This window comes from Macaca mulatta, chromosome 16, assembly GCF_049350105.2.
Source record: "Macaca mulatta isolate MMU2019108-1 chromosome 16, T2T-MMU8v2.0, whole genome shotgun sequence".
Taxonomy (NCBI): Eukaryota; Metazoa; Chordata; class Mammalia; order Primates; family Cercopithecidae; genus Macaca; species Macaca mulatta.
Genome location: NC_133421.1, coordinates 92,427,504 through 92,448,073, shown reverse-complemented (window position 1 = coordinate 92,448,073; position 20,570 = coordinate 92,427,504). Strand labels below are relative to the sequence as shown.

General features: G+C 54.0%; 2 protein-coding genes across 3 annotated transcripts in view; one reads left to right on the top strand and one right to left on the bottom strand.

Moving 5' to 3' along the window:
- RAB40B (RAB40B, member RAS oncogene family) overlaps positions 1–20,570 on the top strand; it is a 300,307-nt gene that overhangs the window by 224,244 nt on the left and 55,493 nt on the right. The window lies entirely within an intron of this gene.
- Positions 6,416–19,377, bottom strand: FN3KRP (fructosamine 3 kinase related protein). Of its 2 annotated transcripts, none has more exon segments than NM_001194815.3 (6): positions 6,416–7,796; positions 8,042–8,164; positions 12,349–12,431; positions 14,227–14,318; positions 15,522–15,673; positions 19,200–19,369. In NM_001194815.3, coding segments are annotated over 6 exon segments (930 nt in total). In that variant the 5' UTR covers positions 19,341–19,369; the 3' UTR covers positions 6,416–7,457.

Here is a 20,570-nt window from a genome sequence, read left to right as displayed (position 1 = left end):
GGGCGCGGGTCACAGGCCTGGCCGGCTTCCCACGCTGCAGACCAGGCCCCAGAGGCCCCCGTGATGACGTGGGGCTTGCGCACGGGGTGCCAGGTGCCAATCGGAGAGAGAGGCTGACGAGGGGGCTCCCATGGCACGCGCTGACCGGGCCCAGGGTGGGACCCCAGATTCCAGGACGTCCTGGGAAAGGGACTTGAAACACAGGAGTGCCCATGCACGTGGGTACACACGCGTGCACACGAGCAGGTGGGTACTGAGCCCAGTCCACGCTGAAGTCATTTGATGTGAGGTTTTTTTAGTGTTTGTTTTTTGTGTTTTTAAGAGATGGAGTTGCGGTGGCTCAAGCCTGTAATCCCAGCACTTTGGGAGGCCGAGACGGGCGGATCATGAGGTCAGGAGATCGAGACCATCCTGGCTAACACGGTGAAACCCCGTCTCTACTAAAAAAAAAATACAAAAAGCTAGCCAGGCGAGGTGGCGGGCGCCTGTAGTCCCAGCTACTCGGGAGGCTGAGGCAGGAGAATGGCGGGAACCCAGGAGGCGGAGCTTGCAGTGAGCTGAGATCCGGCCACTGCACTCCATCCAGCCCAGGCGACAGAGCGAGACTCCGTCTCAAAAAAAAAAAAAAAAAGAGATGGAGTCTCACTGTCTCCCAGGCTGGAGTGCAGTAGTGGGATCTCGGCTCACTGCAACTTCTGCCTCCTGCATTCAAGGGATTCTCCTGCCTCAGCTTCCGGAGTAGCTGGGAATACAGGCGACCGCCACCATGCCCAGCTACATTTTGTAGTTTTAGTAGACACGGGGTTTCCCCATGTTGGCCAGGCTGGTCTCGATCTCCTGACCTCAGTCATCTGCACACCTCAGCCTTCCAAAGTGCTGGGATAACAGGCGTGAACCACCACACCCGGCCTAAAGTGAGCTGGGGGACCAGGTCATGGGGGCCCCTACCACGACCCGCCTCCACCCCCCTCATGAGCCCGTGAAGCCCTCCCCCACTGTCTGCTGGGTTTTCATTCAGCCCATGGTGAGTTCACTTTACAAAATAAGAAAGGGCCCAGGAAGAGCGATTTGGGGCTAATGGCATTTATTGAGCTTTTGCTGTGTGCTAGCACCCAAGTGAAATGTCAACGAAGCCTCACAACCATCCTGTGAAGGGCTGGTCACTACCCCCGCCTTCCAGATGAGGAAACCGAGGCACAGAGAGATTAATCTGCCAAGGGTCCTGCACTGGGAGGTGGCAGGGGGATGTCAAGAGTGTCTTTCTGACATCAGCCTCACCTTCTCCACCCACGAGTCTCCCGAGGAAGCCGAGTCTCCCAAGAAAACTGTGCAGCAGTGAGTCCCCGGAAGGTTCCGGGACCGGGCAGGGACTTCAACCCACGAGTCTCCCGAGGAAGCCCTGCAGCAGCAAGTCCCCGGAAGGTTCCGGGACGGGGCCAGGACTCTGCATTCCCAGGATGTGTCGCAGGAAACTCCCCAGGCCCAGCTGGAACCCTGCGACTCTGTTCCACAAGCAGGTGCCCACTTTTGTAGAGACACCTCTTCTAAGAGGTCGGCAGCCTCTGGGAAGATAAAGCCTACAGCTTTTGATGAGACCAACATCTGCGTGAGGTTGGTTGGTTGATTGATTGATTGATTGATTGATTGAGATGGAGTCTCTGTCGCCCAGGCTGGAGTGCAATCTCAACTCACTGCAACCTCCAACTCCAGGGTTCAAGCAATTCTCCTACCTCAGTCTTCTGAGTCGCTGAGATTACAGGCGCCCACCACCACGCCCTGCTAATTTTTGTATTTTTAGTAGAGACAGGGTTTTGCCATGTTGGCCAGGATGGTCTCAAACTCCTGGCCTCAGGTCATCCGCCCACTTCGGCCTCCCAAAGTGCTGTGAGCCATGGCACCCGGCCAAACAGCCACCTCATGACAGGAGTGGCAAAGCTGCCGCAGAACAGCAGGTAGGACAGGAGAATGGCTGTGGTAGCTGCAGAAAGGGTATGTGCCACTCCCTGGCTTTCTTTTCTCATCTGAAGCCCACCCTGCTATTGCATCTTGACAGAAGGTTCATGATAGGCCAATGTGAGCCCTCGTACGTCTGTAAATTTCTTTATTCCTTGTTGACGGTTTGGCTTGGTATCGAATTCCAGCTTGGAGATCAGACATTTCTTTAGGAACTGAGGAGGTGCCACGGCTTGCCAGCTCCAGTTTTGATGTAGAGAAGCTCATGGCCATTCTGGTTCTTATTCTTTGTGTGGAAACTGTTCTATCTCTGCAGGCTTTAGGGTCTTCTCTGTGACACCAGTGAAAAATTCCCACGGAGGTGTTAGGGTGAGTCTCCTGTCCTCCCCTGAACAGGACTGGTGGGTCCTCCAATCCTGGGACCGTCTTTAGCTCTTTATGATGTTCTCCCTCTGTTTTCTTGGTTCTCTTTTTTGGAATTCCAACACTTTGGTTTGGAGTCAGTCCTCTCTGTTATCTTCTCAAAGCCCCTTGTAATTTTCCTTCCTAGGCCGGGCGCGGTGGCTCAAGCCTGTAATCCCAGCACTTTGGGAGGCCGAGACAGGCGGATCACGAGGCCAGGAGATCGAGAGACGATCCCGGCTAACACGGTGAAACCCCGTCTCTACTAAAAAATACAAAAAAACTAGCTGGGCGCGGTGGCGGGCGCCTGTAGTCCCAGCTACTCGGGAGGCTGAGGCAGGAGAACGGCGTAAACCCGGGAGGCGGAGCTTGCAGTGAGCTGAGATCCGGCCACCGCACTCCAGCCTGGGTGACAGAGCAAGACTCCATCTCAAAAAAAAAAAAAAAAAAAAAATTTCCTTCCTACAACTCATGAGTCTACAGTCAGATATTAGGCGTCACACGGAGAACCGTACGAGTGCTCAGGTCTCTCAGTGAGGAGAGGTGCCTGAATGAAGAAACAGATATGCGGGCATCAGGCTAGGAAGTCCTCTAGGTGGGGGGTGAAGAGCTGTTGAAGATTCAAGGGCAGGGCAGTTAAGTGCCCCCAAGTTTCTTACAGGATTAGTAGTATAAATTGTATGGTGTGCAAATAATACTGTTTTTGAAACGACCTGTATCGCCCAGGTGCAGTGGCTCATGCCTGTAATCCCAGCACTTTGGGAGGCCGAGGCGGGGGTGGATTACAAGGTCCGGAGTTTGAGACCAGCCTGGTCAACATGGTGAAACCCTATCTCTATGAAAAATACAAAAAAATTTTAGCTGGGCGTGGTGGCACACGTCTGTAATCCCAGCTGCTTGGGAGGCTGAGGCAGGAGGATCGCTTGAGCCTGGGAGTGGAGGTCGCACTGAGCCGAGATCGTGCCACTGCACTCCAGCCTGGGTGATAGAATGAGACTCCGTGGCAAACAAAAAAGAACCTGCCCTCCATCCGGTTTCCTGTTCTGGGAGTGGTACCACCCATCTTTTCCCCCGTCTGCCTGGATGTCTTAGCACAGAGCCTGGTCTGCGGTGCTGGTCAGGTCTTGGGCACCCGTGCTTGTGATCCCACCACTAGCCCAGGGGAGAGGTGTGGACGGAGTGGAGGTGGGATGTGGACCTCAAGCTGGAGGAATCGAGGAGGACCCGAGAAAGGAACCTGACACAGACACGGGCAGGGTGTGGGGAGACCACAGGACAGAGCTGAGCCTGGCCACGGAGCCGGCGTCACCCAGGCCTGGGGTGTGGGCGCGATGAAGGAAGTCCGAACAATATCCTGACCTCAGCCCTCTCCCTGCCCTCTCCCTGCCTCCTGGAATTCCCTCCAGTTTAGCCCTCCGCCGACCAACAACCCAGGGAAGCTGCCTCGCACTCTCCAAATGCAGCAGCATCCGGAACCGAAAGCCGTTCACCTCTCAGGGCCGTGGGCTTCAGACACTGATGGTTCCTGTGAAATGGAGACTCTTCTTTTCCGATTCTGTTTGTTTATTTATTTTAGAGATGAGGTCTCACTGTTTGCCCAGGCTGGTCTCAAGCTCCTGAGCTCAAGCGATCCTCCTGCTTCGGCCTCCTCCCATAGTGCGGGGATTACAGGTGTGAGCTGCACGTCCAGCCTTCTCTTCCGATTCCCTAAAGCTGAACGGATCCACATTCCATCCCGTTTCCCGGCCCGACGGCCGTTCTGCTCCTACGTGACTGACCACAGAGGGACGGAGCCCGGGCTTCCCAGACGGCCTCAGTTGTGGACTCTGTGGACGGCCTCAGGCCTGGCAGCCGCCAAAACCAAAACCCTCCTGGAAACCCACTGCATCGCTCGGTGGGACCTACCCGGTGGGGGGGGGGGTCGAGGGGCACAGGTGCTGACGGGATGGACCTACCCGGTGGGGAGCCGAGCCACACGTGCCCATTGGGACAGACCCACCCAGTGGGGAGTTGAGGAGCACACGCGCTGTCGGGACGGACCCACCCGGTGGGGAGCCAAGCGGCACAGGTGCCCTCAGGATGGACCCATCCAGTGGGGAGTTGAGGGGCACAAGTGCCATCAGGATGGACCCACCCGGTGGGGAGTTGAGGGGCACAGGTGCCATCGGGATGGACCTACCTGGTGGGGAGCCGAGCCACACGTGCCCGTCGGGACGGACCCACCAGGTGGGGAGCTGAGCGGCACAGGTGCCCTCAGGATGGACCCACCCAGTGGGGAGTTGAGGGGCACAAGTGCTGTCAGGATGGACCCACCCGGTGGGGAGCCAAGCGGCACACTTGCCGTGGGGATGGTGCCGCTTTGGGACGTCACTTGTCTTGGGAACAGTTATCTTTTTCACAAGGTCAAAGTAAACAACCTGCAGTCCTGGCAAACGGTAGTCTAGGACCTGTCAGGTTGGAAACTGACAACCAGACTCATGGTCCTTCCTCACTCCACACAGAAACCAGCATTCTAAAGGAGCTCATTTGTTCTACGTTCTGCTGAGGGGCCCTGACTTAGAACAAAAACAAGCTAACAAGAGAAGTCATCCATCCATCCCCTTCAGCCCAGTTCATGGCACCCTGGGTGACCCTCAGACTGGGTGTCCGCCAAGCTCACAACGTGGCTTCTTCCCCGAAAGCAGTTCTACAGCTACTTTCATTCTCCCTTTAACGTCTTCCACAGGTAAGAATAGCTGCACCTCTGCCAAGTATCACAGACAGTTCTTAGGCTAGTCCTGCTCTTTGAAGCTCTGAGCTATCCTTTTAGCCTAACAAAAAGACAAGGTTAAAAAGAGTTTTTTTAAGAAACAATAGTTGGGCCAGGGATGGTGGCTCAGGCCTGTAATCCCAGGACTTTTTGGGAGGCCGAGGCGGGCGGATTCTTTGAGGCCAGGAGTTCAAGATTAGCCTGGCCAAGATGGCAAAATCCTGTCTCTACTAAAAATACAAAAATTAGCCAGGTGCGGTAACACACACCTATAGTCCCAACTACATTGGGAAGCTGAGGCAGGAGAATCCCTTGAACTCAGGAGGCAGAGGCTGCAGTGAACTGAGATCGCACCACGATACTCCAGCCTGGGTGACAGAGCGAGACGCTATCTCAAAAAAAAAGAAACAGGCCGGGCGCGGTGGCTCAAGCCTGTAATCCCAGCACTTTGGGAGGCCGAGGCGGGTAGATCACGAGGTCAGGAGATCGAGACCATCCTGGCTAACATGGTGAAACCCCGTCTCTACTAAAAATACAAAAAAAAAAACTAGCCGGGCGTGGTGGCGGGCGCCTGTAGTCCCAGCTACTCGGAGGCTGAGGCAGGAGAATGGCGTGAACCTGGGAGGCAGAGCTTGCAGTGAGCCGAGATCGCGCCACTGCACTCCAGCCTGGGTGACACAGCGCGAGACTCCGTCTCAAAAAAAAAAAAAGAAACAGCTGGGAGGCTGACGCGGGTTGATTGCCTGAACTCAGGAGGTCGAGACCAGCCTGGGCAACATGGCGAAACCCAGTCTCTACTAAAAATACAAAAATTAGCCAGCATGGTGACACACCGGCTACTGCAGCTACTCGGGAGGCTGAGACATGACAACTGCTTGAGCCCAGAAGGTGGAAGGCGGAGGTTGCAGCGAGCCGAGACCGTACCCTCGCACTACTCCAGCTTGGAAAGAGTGAGACTCTGACAGGCAGGGCAGGGCAGGGCAGGGCAGTTGGGTCAGGCATGGTGGCTTAGGCCTGTAATCCCAGCACTCGGGAGGATTGCTTGAGCTCAGGAGTTCGAGACCAGCCTGGGCAACATGGTAAAACCTCGTCTCTACTGAAAATACAAAAAGTAGCTGGGTGTGGTGTGCACGCCTGTAGTTCCAGCTACTTGAGAGGCTGAGATGGGAGGACTGCTAGAACCTGAGGGTTGGAGGCTGCAGTGAGCTATGATCATACCACTGCACTGCAGCCTGGGCAACAGAACAAGACCCTGTCTCTAAAAACAACAAAATCACTAGTTGTGCCTGTTTATTGTCACAAAATATTATTACAAAAGTTTTTCAGCAAACAACTAAATATTGAATTACAATAAATGAGGGAAATATACAATCTTGTACATCATTGAAACCACTGAAAGTTTATTCAAATTTTTGTGCAAAGGATTTATTAGCATCAATGCCATTCATGAAATATTTCTCATTACTACAATACTGAAGGAAGGAAAAATATTAGTTCAGCACGTATTTTAATGTTGCAAAGGAATGACAACTCAGCAAGCTTTAGAAAATGGCAGAGATGGGGTCATAACAGAAGCAATGAAGACTCCTGGATTTACCCACGGACACCCTACGGCCAGCGGCTTGGTCTCTCCCAGAATCCGTTTACAGACTTGCTCAGCCTGTGGCAGAGCCCAGGGATCATGCAGGAAGAAGCGGGAATATGCTTGATTTTGGAATTGGTCATTTTAAGATGCTTTTAGTAAGATGGTTTCACATCTACGCCCAAGTCTGGCCAACCAAGAAGCATCCACGTAGACAGCTCAGAGACACTCCGGTACAGGAGAGCAGGGAAGAGCAGTGGGAAGGTGCCCTACGAGCAGCTCAGAGACACGCAGCTCAGAGACACTTGGGTACAGGAGAGCAGGGAAGAGCGGCGGGAAGGTGCCCTACGAGCAGCTCAGAGACACTCCGGTACAGGAGAGCAGGGAGGAGTGGCGGGAAGGTGCCCTACGAGCAGCAGTGCCCAGGAGCACCGGCCACCTCCCTGCGCACCAGACACCCTCTCCCGCCCCACGGGAGATCACTTAGTTTCTCCACCTTGCAGCGGCAGTGGGGCTCAGAGTCACCCACACTCCACACAGCCCTCTGTTCACACCCTGCCTCCAGCGCGGCTCCCTCCACCTACAAACCCCCACAAAGTGGTCAACGCTGGGATGACAAAACCTTTCCTCTCAGGTGTTATATACTTTGCAAGGCTTGGAAATAAGCTGCTGCGCTAGTCTAAAGCTACTCCGGCCACGTGAAGAAACAAGAATGTGCCCTGAAGAGGACTGTGGAGAAACCTCTGAGGCCCCTTCCAGAGCAAGGCCCACTCACTTGACCAGATTCCTCATGATGTTCAGGGAGGACCCTCTGTACCCCGATCCAAAATGATTCCAGTGGTTCAGGTAGTGAAAGAGCTGATACAACTGAAGGCGCTTCTCGAATCCTGGGGCCTTGGGGATTTTGCCGTGGTAGGCGGAGTAAAAGGAGCTGCTAAAGCCCCCAAACATGCCAGCTATTGCCAGCTCATATTCCGAGTGGCCATAGAAAGAAGCTGGGTCAAAAATGACCGGCCCAGAGGAATCCTCTGCTACGTTTCCGCCCCAGAGATCCCCGTGGAGTAAGGCTGGGATGATCTGCAGGTCACGGAACAGGTCAGGGATCTTTAACTGCAGGGAGGAAAATGGAGCCTCAGCAAATTGATCAAAGCATGCACGAGGAGTGCCCATGTTTCCCTAAGCACCGCTCCAGGTGCCTGCCCCCAGCCCAGGCAGCAGCGGATAGGACACCGCCAGGCACCCGCTTCCCATCCAGAACCAGACTCAGAGGTGGCCTCACCTGCCCTGGCACCTCCCCGAGCTCACGCAAGAGGGGCGTGTGGCAGGTGCTGGGCGTGCAGTGAGGCCCCGCTCACCTGCAGAGCAGACCAAAGCTGGAGGGCCTCCCTGTCCCCAGACTCCTTCTCCACCATGTCCATCTGGGGCTGAATGCGCTGCCGGGCATAGAACACAACCCAGTCCTCCTGCCAGTCATTCACCTGCACAGTAACAGCAAAGGCAAAAGCAGAGTTCACTGGAAAATGCCAGAAGTGAGGGAGAGCTCAGCTACCCACAAGGATCTGAAAGCGGAGAGGGCTGCAGGGGCGGCACATGGAAGGGGTGGCAGTCACAGGAGGCTGAGGGGGGAACCACATCCCGGGGGGAACTGGAGTCTCATGGACATGCTGAGACCTCAGATCCTATCCCAGGAGCAGTGGGCAGCATGGAGATGCTTCAGGATCCGCTCTGTAGCCTTCCAAGAATGAAGAGGCTTCTAGAACATTTTCTTTCTTTCTTTTTTTTGAGATGGAGTTTCGCTCTCATCACCCAGGCTGGAGTGCAGGGGCGCGATCTCGGCTCACTGCAACCTCTGCCTCCTGGGTTCAAGCGATTCTCCTGCCTCAGCCTCCCAAGTAGCTGGGATTACAGGCGCCTGCCACCACGCCCGGCTAATTTTTTTGTATTTTTAGTAGAGACAGGGTTTCGCCATGTTGGTCAGGCTGGTCTCAAACTCCTGACCTCAGGTGATCCACTCGCCTCAGCCTCCCAAAGTGCTGGGATTACGGGCGTGGGCCACCGCACCCGGCCCTACTCCTGCTTTTTTTTTTTTTTTTTTTTTGAGACAGAGTCTCGCTGTGTCTCCCAAGCTGGAGTGCAGTGGCGTGATCTCGGCTCACTGCAAGCTCCGCCTCCCGGGTTCACGCCATTCTCCCGCCTCAGCCTCCCAAGTAGCTGAGACTACAGGCGCCCGCCACCACGCCCGGCTAGTTTTTTTGTATTTTTAGTAGAGACGGGGTTTCACCATGTTAGCCAGGATAGGTCCTGCTTTCTTTATGTTGTTTTGTAGCAGCTGACAACAGTTCATCAGATGATGCACCAGAACTTCACCCAGCGGTCCTCTGGATTTTCCTTATCATAGTACCAAGAGTGGTGCAGCAAATAGCCTTGTGTCTGTGCCATTTTGCATACGTGTCAATATGCCTGTAGAATAAACCCTGAAGGATAATTACTGGGTCAGAGCATAAGTCCATTTAAAATTTTGAAAGAGGGGCCAGGTGAAGTGGCTCATGCCTGTAATCCCAGCGCTTTGGGAGGCCAAGGCGGGCAGATCGCTTGAGGTCAGGAGTTGGAGACCAGCCTGGCCAACATGGTGAAACCTCCTCTGTACTAAAAATACAAAAATTGGCCGGGCGCGGTGGCTCAAGCCTGTAATCCCAGCACTTTGGGAGGCCGAGACGGGCGGATCACGAGGTCAGATCGAGACCATCCTGGCTAACACGGTGAAACCCCGTCTCTACTACAAAATACAAAAAAAACTAGCCGGGCGAGGTGGCGGGCGCCTGTAGTCCCAGCTACTCGGGAGGCTGAGGCAGGAGAATGGCGTGAACCCGGGAGGCGGAGCTTGCAGTGAGCTGAGATCCGGCCACTGCACTCCAGCCTGGGCGACAGAGCGAGACTCCGTCTCAAAAAAAAAAAAAAAAATAAATAAATAAATAAATAAAAATAAAAATAAATAAAAATAAAAATACAAAAATTAGCTGGATGTGGTGGCGGGCACCTGTAATCCCAGCTACACAGGAGGCTGAGGCAGAAGAACTGATTGAACCTGGAAGCTGGAGGTTGCAGCGAGCCAAGATTGCACCACCACACTCTAGCCTAGGTGACGGAGAGACTCCATTTCAAAAAATAAATTAATAAATTTTTTTTAAAAATTTGAGGCCGGGCGCGGTGGCTCAAGCCTGTAATTCCAGCACTTTGGGAGGCCGAGACGGGCGGATCACGAGGTCAGGAGATCAAGACCATCCTGGTTAACACGGAGAAATCCCGTCTCTACTAAAAAATACAAAAAACTAGCTGGGCGCGGTGGCGGGCGCCTGTAGTCCCAGCTACTCGGGAGGCTGAGGCAGGAGAATGGCGTAAACCCGGGGGGCGGAGCTTGCAGTGAGCTGAGATCCGGCCACTGCACTCCAGCCTGGGCGACAGAGTGAGACTCCGTCTCAAAAAAAAAAAAAAATTTGAAAGGGGGACGGGAGTGGTGGCCAATATCTGTAATCCCAGCACTTTGCATGGCTGAGGTGGGAGGATCACTTGAGGTCAGGAGTTTGAGACCAGCCTGGGCAACATAGTGAGACCCCTGTCTCTACAAAAAAATTAAAAATTAGCCAAGTGTGGTGGTGCATGCCTGTAATCCCAGCGACATGGGAGGTTGGAGCAGAGGATGGCTTAAGCCCAGAAAGTTTGAGGCTGCAGTGAGCTATGATCGTACCACTGCACTCCAGCCTGGGCAACAGAGTGAGACTCTATCTTTTAAAATTAAAATTAAAACTAAATTTAAAATTTTTTTGATAGGCGTCACCAAGTTCCTCTCCATAAAGATTGTTGCCCCAAGTCACACTCGCGTCACAGGGTGCCACGGTGCCTGCTCCCTCGTGCTCTGGCTGGCACACATGCAGCACACTTTTTGGTCTTTACAGGTTCAATATGTAACAAAAGATATCTCACTGTACTACTTTTTACTTTTTATGTTTTTCTTTTTCTTTTTTGAGATGAAGTTTCACTCCTGTCACCCAGGCTGGAGTGCAGTGGTGTGATTTTAGCTCACCGCAATCTCCGTCTCCCAGGTTCAAGCAATTCTCCTGCCTCAGCCTCCTGAGTAGCTGGGATTACAGGCGTGAGCCACCACGCCTGGCTAATTTTTTTGTATTTTTAGGAGAGACGGGGTTTGCCATGTTGGTCAAGCTGGTCTCAAACTCCTGACTTCAGGTGATCTGCCCGCCTTAGCCTCCCAGTGCTGGGATTACAGGCATAAGCCACCGTGCCCGGCCCAGAACATTTTCTCTCTTTCTTCATTTTTGTGAGACAAGGTCTTACTCCATTACCTAAGCTGGAGTGCAGTGGCACAATCTCGGCTCACTGCAGCCTGAACTTCCAGGCTTAAGCAAAATCCTCCCACCTCAGCCTTCCAAGTGGCTAGAACTACAGGCACGCACCACCACACCCGGCTAATTTTTTGGTATTTTTACTAGAGAGGGGGTTTCGCCATGTTGGCCAGGCTGGTCTGGAACTCCTGGGCTCAAGCAATCCTCCCACCTCAGCCTCCCAAAGTGCTGGAATTACAGGCAAGAGCCACCAGGGCTTTTTTATATTAAAAAAAAAAATTTGTTTTTTTTTCTGCTAAAGCAACTGGCTAACATTTCCTCCTAATTTCCACTCACACTGGAGTACCGAGGCCAGAGCTGGCTGACCTGCCCCGAACCCATGGGTCACTTCTGACATCTGTCCAGACAGCCCCTCCCCATACAGTGGTGATGGGAAAAGTCACATGGAGCCCCGTTAAGAAGGACCCTGAGAGAGGACATCCAGGACATAGGTGCTCACCACCCAGGAGGGAAGGGAGACAGACACACAAGACTGGAGTAGCACAGGATGCCAACATCATGCATCACGCAGTCATGCGCACACACGTGTGCACACATACACATATGCACACACGTGTGCACATATGCACATACATGCATGCGCACACAGACATGCACGCATACACATATGCACACACACACGTGCACACACATAGTGTGAGTACAGCCACGAAAGGAAGGGGGCAGAGCTGGCTAAAAATCCCCCAGAGCAGGCAGGACCAGAGAGCACCACTCCCCGCCCCTGAGCAGGTTTCTGGACAACCTTCCCCATTTCAAAGTCTTTCTACTGCCCCCGTGCCCACCAGGAAACCCCGGAAGTTTTCTAGGTTCATCTGTATCCTCCTCCCGAGGATAGGACGGGAGCCCTGTCCACGCCACACGTGCTGGGCATCGGGCAGCACTCCCCGGGCTGAAACGTGGAGGGAAGCAACCATCAAATCATACAACCAAAAGCTAACAAACCCTTGTCATTGCACCCTCTTTGAGAGTTTAGTATACCTAAAACAAAACATTTGTTAAATTCCCTCATTTTTACCCACCTGGAAATCCAGCTCCTAACTTGCTGCTCCTCCTCCGTTTCTTCATGCTTACCTAGCATACTAGGTGGGTCAATCTCACGTCAACCTCTCAAACACCAGCAAAGAAAAAACGGTGCAAATACTTTTACTAAAGCTCACAAAAAAAGGAAGGGGGTGTGTTCCCCCGACCCTTGTGTCCGAACTGCTGACCTGATTGTGAAATAGAGGCGAACGCTGTGCACTCACCTGGGGGAGGTATCCACAGCACGTCACCACGTCAAACCCAAACTGGTCCACAAAGGGCCGTTCCTCCTGCCCACCTCCTCTCCCTTGCAAGCAAAAGAAAAAAAAGAAAGAAAATTAGTTCCAAGGGATCCCAGCGCCCACTCTCTAAACTGAGTCACCTTCAGACACAACCTCAGTGAGCACCTACCAGCTTATGCCCCTGCCAGAGACAAACAGGGCCTGGGTCTCCACCAGCTCACTGAACACCCCGAACAGAGCCTGCTCCAGCAGACGTCAGCATCAAAGACACCAGCTGCTCCCAAGCAGCAGCACCAGAGGACACGCACAGGACAGGGAGCCTGCGGGCACCTCTCAGGGGACCTGTCTCGCATCCCAACAGGACACGCAGGGGTGTGGGGGAGGACCACACTGTGACAGGAGAAAAAGAGTAGGATGTTCTTAAAGAGGAAAAAGACACTTTGGGAGGCCGAGGTGGGCGGATCACCAGAGGTCAGCAGTTTGAGACCGGCCTGCCCAACATGGTGAAACCCCGTCTCTACTGAAAATAGAAAAATTAGCCAGGCGTGGTGGCAGGAGCCTATAATCCCAGCCACTAGGGAGGCTAAGGCAGGAGAATCGCTTGAACCCAGGAGGCGGAGGTTGCGGTGACCCGAGGTCACGCTAATGCACTCCAGTCTGGAGAACAAGAGCAAAACTCTGTTTCAAAAAAAATAAATAAATAAAAAATAAAAAATAAAGAGGAAAAAGAATCTGCCCCCAATCGATCAGAAAGGATGGCTCTCAGTGGCAAACCTGGTGCCATGTATGTCAAATAAACTACTGTGCTTTGAAATAATCTCATGCAGGGCGCAGTGGCTTGTGCCTGTAATCCCAGCACTTTGGGAGGCTGAGGTGGTCGGATCACCTGAGGTCAGGAGTTCGAGACCAGCCTGGCCAACATGGTGAAATTCCATCTCTACTAAAAACACAAAAATTAGCTGGACGTGGTGACAGGCGCCTGTAATCCCAGCTACTTGAGAGGCTGAGGGAGGAAAATCGCTTGAACCCAGGAGGCAGAGGTTGCGGTGAGCCGAGATTGTGCCACTGCACTCCAGCCTGGGGAAAAGAGCGAAACTCCATCTCATAAAAAAAAAAGAAAAAAAAAGAAAGAAAAAGAAAAGAAATAAGCTCACTCCTCTGCAGTCTCCCTAACTCAAGAAAAATCCCAATGGACTACACTCCGTAAGACTGGAGGAAGGGGCAGGACAGGCAACCTGGGGGGCCTCTCAGTGGATCCTCGCCACACAGGCAGCCTGGGGGGACCCGTTATGGACCCTCACAGAACAGACTGTCTAACAGCACATCTCGTACAGCAGACCCTTGGTGATCTGTTCTGATCGTCAGCTAATCTGCCCACATTTACCACGTGGGCTGTGCACAGATTCCAAATGTCAGCAGATTACAATACCAGAAAATTCCCTCAATCCTGACAGCGCGTTATGCTCTAGAAAGGTCAGACACGATGGCTGTAATTCTGAGCCTCAAGTATGACTGTTTTACAGGAACAGACCCTGTGGTCCAAGCTCTGGCTTTTTATAGAAAGCCAGAGAGCCTCTGCTTACACTCTTCCCGGGAACGAGAGGTAAAAGCAACTGTAACACTAGGCGCATCTCGCGTCCAGCAAACGTTTTGTCTTTCAAATGCATTTAGGACACAACAGACGCATCACATTCCCCGTGTTCAGTGCACTGTGAGATGCGGCTCAAGGCTGACATTCCCTTGCTCTGGCATCAGCCCACGTCCGACCCTCCCATGGCTGCTGCACGGCCCCACCTGAGCCCACCCTGGCTGAACGTCCTCCTCTAGGCAGAAGCACCCACGGCCCGCGCAGTGCCATACCCACTGTGCCCGCCTCTTTCAGGAGCGTCTCTCCACGCTTCTTGTTCTCAAGGTGTAAATCGGCCAGCTGGGCTCCAAGCTTTGCAGCATGACTGTCAAATCAAAAGGCAGCAACTAAACAGACGATACACAGAAAAAGGCAATACACCCACTGCTCAGTCTCAGGACACACAGAGAGGGTTTTTCTTTTCGAGACGGAGTCTCACTCTGTTGCCCAGGCTGGAGCACAGTGGCGTGATCTCGGCTGACTGCAAGCTCCACCTCCCAGGTTCAAGCGATTCTCCTGCCTCAGCCTCCTGAGTAGCTGGGATTACAGGCGCCTGCCACCACGCCTGGCTAATTTTTTGTATTTTTAGTAGAGGCAGGGTTTCACTGTGTTGGCCAGGCTGGTCTCAAACTCTGACCTCAAGTCATCCGCCCACCTTGGCCTCCCAAAGTGCTGGGATTACAGGTGTGAGCCACCGTGTCCAGCTAGTAGGTCGGACATTTTGAGGACCGAAAGTCGGTTCTGGTGAAGCAAGAGGGGGATAAAGGTGTTGATTATTTGACAATCTTTCCCAGCCTCATCCGAGTTTGCAATGGGGTTTTTTTTTTCCTCTCTTTTTTGAGACTGAGTCTCGCTCTATTGCCCAGGCTAGAGTGCAGTGGTGCGATCTCAGCTCACTGCAACCTCTGCCTCCTGGGTTCAAGTGATTCTCCTGCCTCAGCCTCCTGAGTAGCTGGAATTAGAGGCGCCTGCCACCATGCCCAGCTAATTTTTGTACTTTTGGTAGAGATGGGGTTTCACCATGTTGGCCAGGCTGGTCTCAAACTCCTGACCTCAAGTGATTCACCCGCCTCAGCCTCCCGAAGTGTTGGGATTCCAGGCGTGAGCCACCGTGCCCGGCCTGCAGCAAGGCCTTTGGTCAGTATCTCACTCTGGGAGATCCCTCTTGCTTCCGCCCCTGGTTGCAGAGAGTGCCTGCCGTTCATTCTGCAGAACTCATGATATGTGGAATCACGGGCTCTATGCATCACACTCCTTAAAATGATGCCCCCAGTACAAGCTTCAGTCATCAGAGAAACCACTCGGTGGAAAAGAAAGTCAGCTGGGGCTGGTGTGAAGGCACACCTGCTCAGGTAACAAAGCCGGCCTGGGGCTGGTGTGGAGACGCACCTGCTCAGGTAACAAAGCCGGCCTGGGGCTGGTGTGAAGACACACCTACCTGCTCAGATAACAAAGCTAGCCTGGGGCTGGTATGGAGATGCACCTGCTCAGGTAATAAAGCCAGCCGAGGGGTGCTGTGGAGACGCACCTGCTCAGATGCCTCATGTCCACATGCTCCATCACCAGCACGCTCCCACCGCCTGGGGCATCCAGAACCTTGATGGGCTTGGGCACTCTCACTGTGTTTGTTTTCAGGATGGCAGTTAAACTTGCCATCTCACCTTCAAACATTCTTCTGGCCTGTCAGAAAAATACGAGAGGAAGTGGAAACGGGGGGAGGCAAGGTTACTTCCGGGAAGGTTCTGTAGATACGTTTTCCTCTGGCATTACAACTTCAAACCAAGACCACCCTGACAGGATTCCATATACATGGACAGTGTTTTCCAAGGCACTTGCCAACAGGGTAGGCTACAGGTTCAGAGGCTGGACTGGAAGACGAGGACTTCAGCTTGCCAGTGTTGGACTATATTTGTGTGCTATGGTTGAATCGGGAGGTTCTCTGGGGAGAGGAAAGTCAAAGGCACTAAGATCCGGCAACAGCGGGACTTCGAACGTGGGTTACCTGTCGGTGTCCTCAGACAACACCTCAACTGCAGTCCTGTTCCACCCACAGGACACAGACTCACACAGCCTCTCAGCTGCAGGCGGCACCCTGACTGCCTATGCCAGTGACCTGGGGTCACTTTTCACCTGCATAGACCACCAAGTTCTATGCCACCTCCTACCTAGCACTGGAAGCCACCTCATCTTGAGATGCCGTTTCCATCCGAATCCCCAGGACCACAGTGACTCCTCCCTTCGGTCCCCCTGCTCACCACACAGCAGTGATCCCTGCAGAAGAGGTCAGAGCCAGCGGCCTTTCCTTTCCTCCTGCTACACACACCACTGCCCTGCCCACTCTCCTATCCTCACCTGGGGCTCCACTCTTACACACACACAGACACACAATGTACACACAGACGGACACACAACATACACACAGACACACACACTCTTCTCATGCTCCTGACTTCCAGCTGTCTCAGCCTTCTTTCAGTTCTTCAGAGTCCCCACCTCCTCAGCCTCGGTGCCCCACCATGGCTGCCATGTCACCGCTGCTTGGAACACTCTTTTTTTTTGAGATGGAGTCTCGTTCTGTCACACAGCAGGCTGGAGTGCAATGGCGCAATCTCGGCTCACTGCAACCTCCACCTCCCGCGTTCAAGTGATTCTCCCGCCTCAGCCTCCGGAGTAGCTGGGATTATAGGTGCGCGCCACCATGCCTGGCTAATTTTTGTATTTTTGTTGTGGTGGTTTTGTTTTTTTGTTTGTTTTTTGAGACGGAGTTTCACTCTTGTTGCCCAGGCTGGAGTACAATGGCACAATCTCGGCTCACTGCAACCTCCGCCTCCCAGGTTCAAGCGATTCTCCTGCCTTCACCTTCCCAAGTAGCTGGGATTACAGGGGTGCGCCACCACGCCCGGCCTAAATTTGTATTCTTAGTAGAGACGGGGTTTCACCATGTTGGCCAGACTGTTGTTGAACTCCCAACCTCAGGTGATCTGCCCTCCTCGGCCTCCCAAAGTTCTGGGATTACAGGTGTGAGCCACCGTGCCCAGCCCTTTTTTGTTTTGTTTTGAGACAGAGTCTCACTCTGTTACCCAGGCTGGAGTGCAATGGCACAATCTCAGCTCACTGCAACCTCTACCTCCCGGGTTAAAGCAATTCTCATACCTCAACCTCGCGAGTAGCTGGGATTATAGGCATATGCCATCACACCCAGCTAATTTTTGTATTTTTAGTAGAGATAGTGGTTCACCATGTTGCCCAGGCTGGTCTTGAACTCCTGATCTCAGGTGATCTGCTCACCTCGGCCTCCCAAAGTGCTGGAATTACAGGCCACCGTGAGCCACTGTGCCTGACCTCCTCTTGATTATTCTTGTCTGTCCCTCGCATCCTTGTGTAATTGGTTTTCTCCCATCCTCCTCCCTTATGTTAATCTTTTGTACTACTGCACCCCAGAGGATGCTTAACTGTACCTTGGGTCTACTCTGGAGATCAGTGTTCTCGGCTTTAGTAAGAAACTTAGGGCTACATCCAGGTGGATATTTCTGTGGCGGAGCCTTGGCCTCTAGCTGGTTCACAGACCCTCCTTCCCCTCTCTCTGCATTTTGCTTTCAGAATTACCCCTTATTTTCTCCTCAAGTAGTTACTCTAGTAAAAGTACAGCTAGGATCCAATTCTCCCTTTATTTTAGAAAGACAATGTTTTGAAAATTCTGCTTACACAGTGCTTATCTTCTTTCTCAGTAACCTTCTCTCTCTTAAGGAGTGATAATATTTATAAAGTGTTTAGAATGGACTGTGGGTTGGGTGAGGTGGCTCCACACCTGTAATCCCAGCACTTTGGGAGGCCAAGGCAGACGAGTTGCTTGAGGCCAAGAATTTGGGATCAGCCTGGGCAACATAGTGAGACCCTGTGTCTAAAAAAAATGTAAAAATTAGCCAGGCCTGGGCTGGGCGCAGTGGCTCAAGCCTGTAATCCCAACACTTTGGGAGGCCGAGGCGGGTGGATCACCTGAGGTCAGAAGTTCAAGACCAGCCTGGTCAACATGGTGAAACCCCGTCTCTACTAAAAATACAAAAATTAGCTAGGTGCACACCTGTAGTCCCAGATACTCAGGAGGCTGAGGCAGGAAAATCACTTGAACCAGGGAGGTGAGGTTGAGAGACTGCACCATTGTACTCCAGCCTGGGCAACAGGGCAAGACTCTGTCTCAAAAAAAAAAAAAAAAAAAAAGCCACGTACAGGATGACCCGTAGCTGATCTCTCTAGAACAAAGGTTTCAAGGGGAGTCTTGAGAGAACATCCGTGTTCCAGAATAAGATGATCCCACATCATGGAAAGTGGGATTCAGTCCTGGGAATTAAACGTAAATAACTAGGAGAATGATTTTTGTTTTGAGACGGAGTCTCGCTCTGTTGCCCAGGCTGGAGTGCAGTGGTGCAATCTCGGCTCACTGCAACCTTTGCCTCCTGGGTTCAAGCGATTCTCCTGCCTCAGCCTCCCGAGTAGCTGAGATTACAGGTGCCCGCTACCACGCCAGGCTAATTTTTGTACTTTTAGTACAGACGGGGTTTCACCATGTCGGCCAGGCTGGTCTCGAACTCCTGACCTCGTGATCCACCCACCTCGGTCTCCCAAAGTGCTGGGATTCCAGGCGTAAGCCACGGCGCCCGGCCAGAGAACGAATCTAACAGAAGGACAGAGCCTGCCAGGGCGTGGTGAGGAGCAGCAGCTGGCCTGGGGGCAGCACCTTCGCCCCGTTTCACAACGCACTGGCCGAGGCTCACGGGGGACAGGCACCTCCAGAGCCACGTAAGCTGAGGACTTAACCAGCTTCACCGGCTAGAACGACCCCACTTAACCAGCACCGCAGGGCACGAACCCCGGGAGCAAGACTGCAGCGGCCAGACCCGCCCCATTGCCCGAGGCGCCCCCGAAAGTTCACGGAGAACAGGTGGCGTGGGGCGGCCGCGGTTCCTGCTCCGGACAGTTCCCCGCAGGTGCAAACTCGTCCGGACGCCCCGGACGCTTCCGCCGTCCCCGTTCACCGTTCACCGCTCGCCCCGCGCAAAGGGTTCTCCCCAAGGGGCGGCGGCGGCAGGTCCGCGAGAGCCAGCCCCGGCCTCCGGCGGGAGAAGCCCAGGCCGCGCCCCGCGCCGAGGCCCGCGACCCTCCCCGGGACGGAGACCGGTCCCCCGGCCCGCCCGACCCGCGGCCTGACCTCCGCCTTGGGGTTCACTTTCACGAACACTCGTCCTCGGTCCGTGTCGTAGCTCCGGCCCTGGCTGATGCACCCGCCCCCCGTGTGGCCCGTGGCCCTGACGGAGCCGCAGCCCAGCTCGCGCCTCAGCAGCTCCTCCATGTTCCCGCCGCGGCCGCGGACCCGCCCCGGGCCTGACAGAGACGCGGGAGACGGCGGCCGAGCAGGCAGACGTGAGACCGCGCGGGGATTGGGCGGGGACGGGTGGGGGCGGGGCCCGGCCGCAGAAATGAGCGCTAGGATTGGGTGAAAAGCGAGAGGGGCGGGGCCTGGCCGCAGAGACGAGCACAGGGATTGGGTGGCGGGAAGGGGCGGGGCGTGGCCGCAGAGTTGAGCGCTGGGATTGAGGGGGGAAAGGGGAGGGGCCGGGAGGCAGGTAGGCGCGGGGGATTGGGTGGGGGTGAGATGACGTCAGGGGGCGGGGCCTGGCCGACCTGGGGGTCCGCTCAGCCTGTCCAGCCAACCCCGACCCCGACGGTTTGGGTTCAACCCTCCTGCACAAAACAAGTGGAAATGCTGATGGAAATAGTTAAAATAATATTTTCCAAAGAGCTGACCCAATAGCAAGGGACGTCAGCCCAAGGTGTGGGTACCGGGAGCCGAGAATGTTAAGACTCTGCTTTTCCCCAGGCGTTTGCTGAACCCGAGAACAGGGAGTGGCGGGCGCGCTCGGGGTGCAGGTGCAGTGGAGACACCTGCGCTAGACCTGGGCCCCGAGGCTGACAGCTAACGGTAGCCCTGCTGTTGCGGCCAGTGTCAGGCGTCAGCTGGGCTGGCCAGGAATTCCCAGACACCTGGCAAGGCAGGATTCGGGGTGGGTCGTGCGGAGGGCCTCGGCTTCCCCGCTTCCGAGGCCTTCCGACCTGGGCTGAGCCCGGCTACCCGAGTCCCGGGGTCTCCCGCTCACAGACTTCTCGGCCTCCGTCATTGCAAACGCCAGCTCCCCCCGTCCGTCTCCTGTCCTGGATCTATGTCTACATCCTACTGGTTCCGTCTCTTTGGAGAACCCTGACACAGCTCTCAACACAAGGATGAACTAACTGCAAGAAGGCCTGAAGACGAACTCTGCCAGGAGACGAAGAGGTTTCAGCCTTCAGCAAAGGATGGTTCATAGAAACCGTTCCCATAGTCGGCCCTTGCATGGATTACAACCCTAATTAATATTACCTACGGTAAACAAAAAATTCAAGTATAGATTTTAGTCTAAAGCAAATAGGAAATCTCGCTTCCCCGGACATTGGGAGAAGCAAACACAAATCCTCTCCTGAGGCCAGGTGCGGTGGCTCACGCCTGTAATCCCAACACTTTGGGAGGCCAAGGCAGGTGGATCAC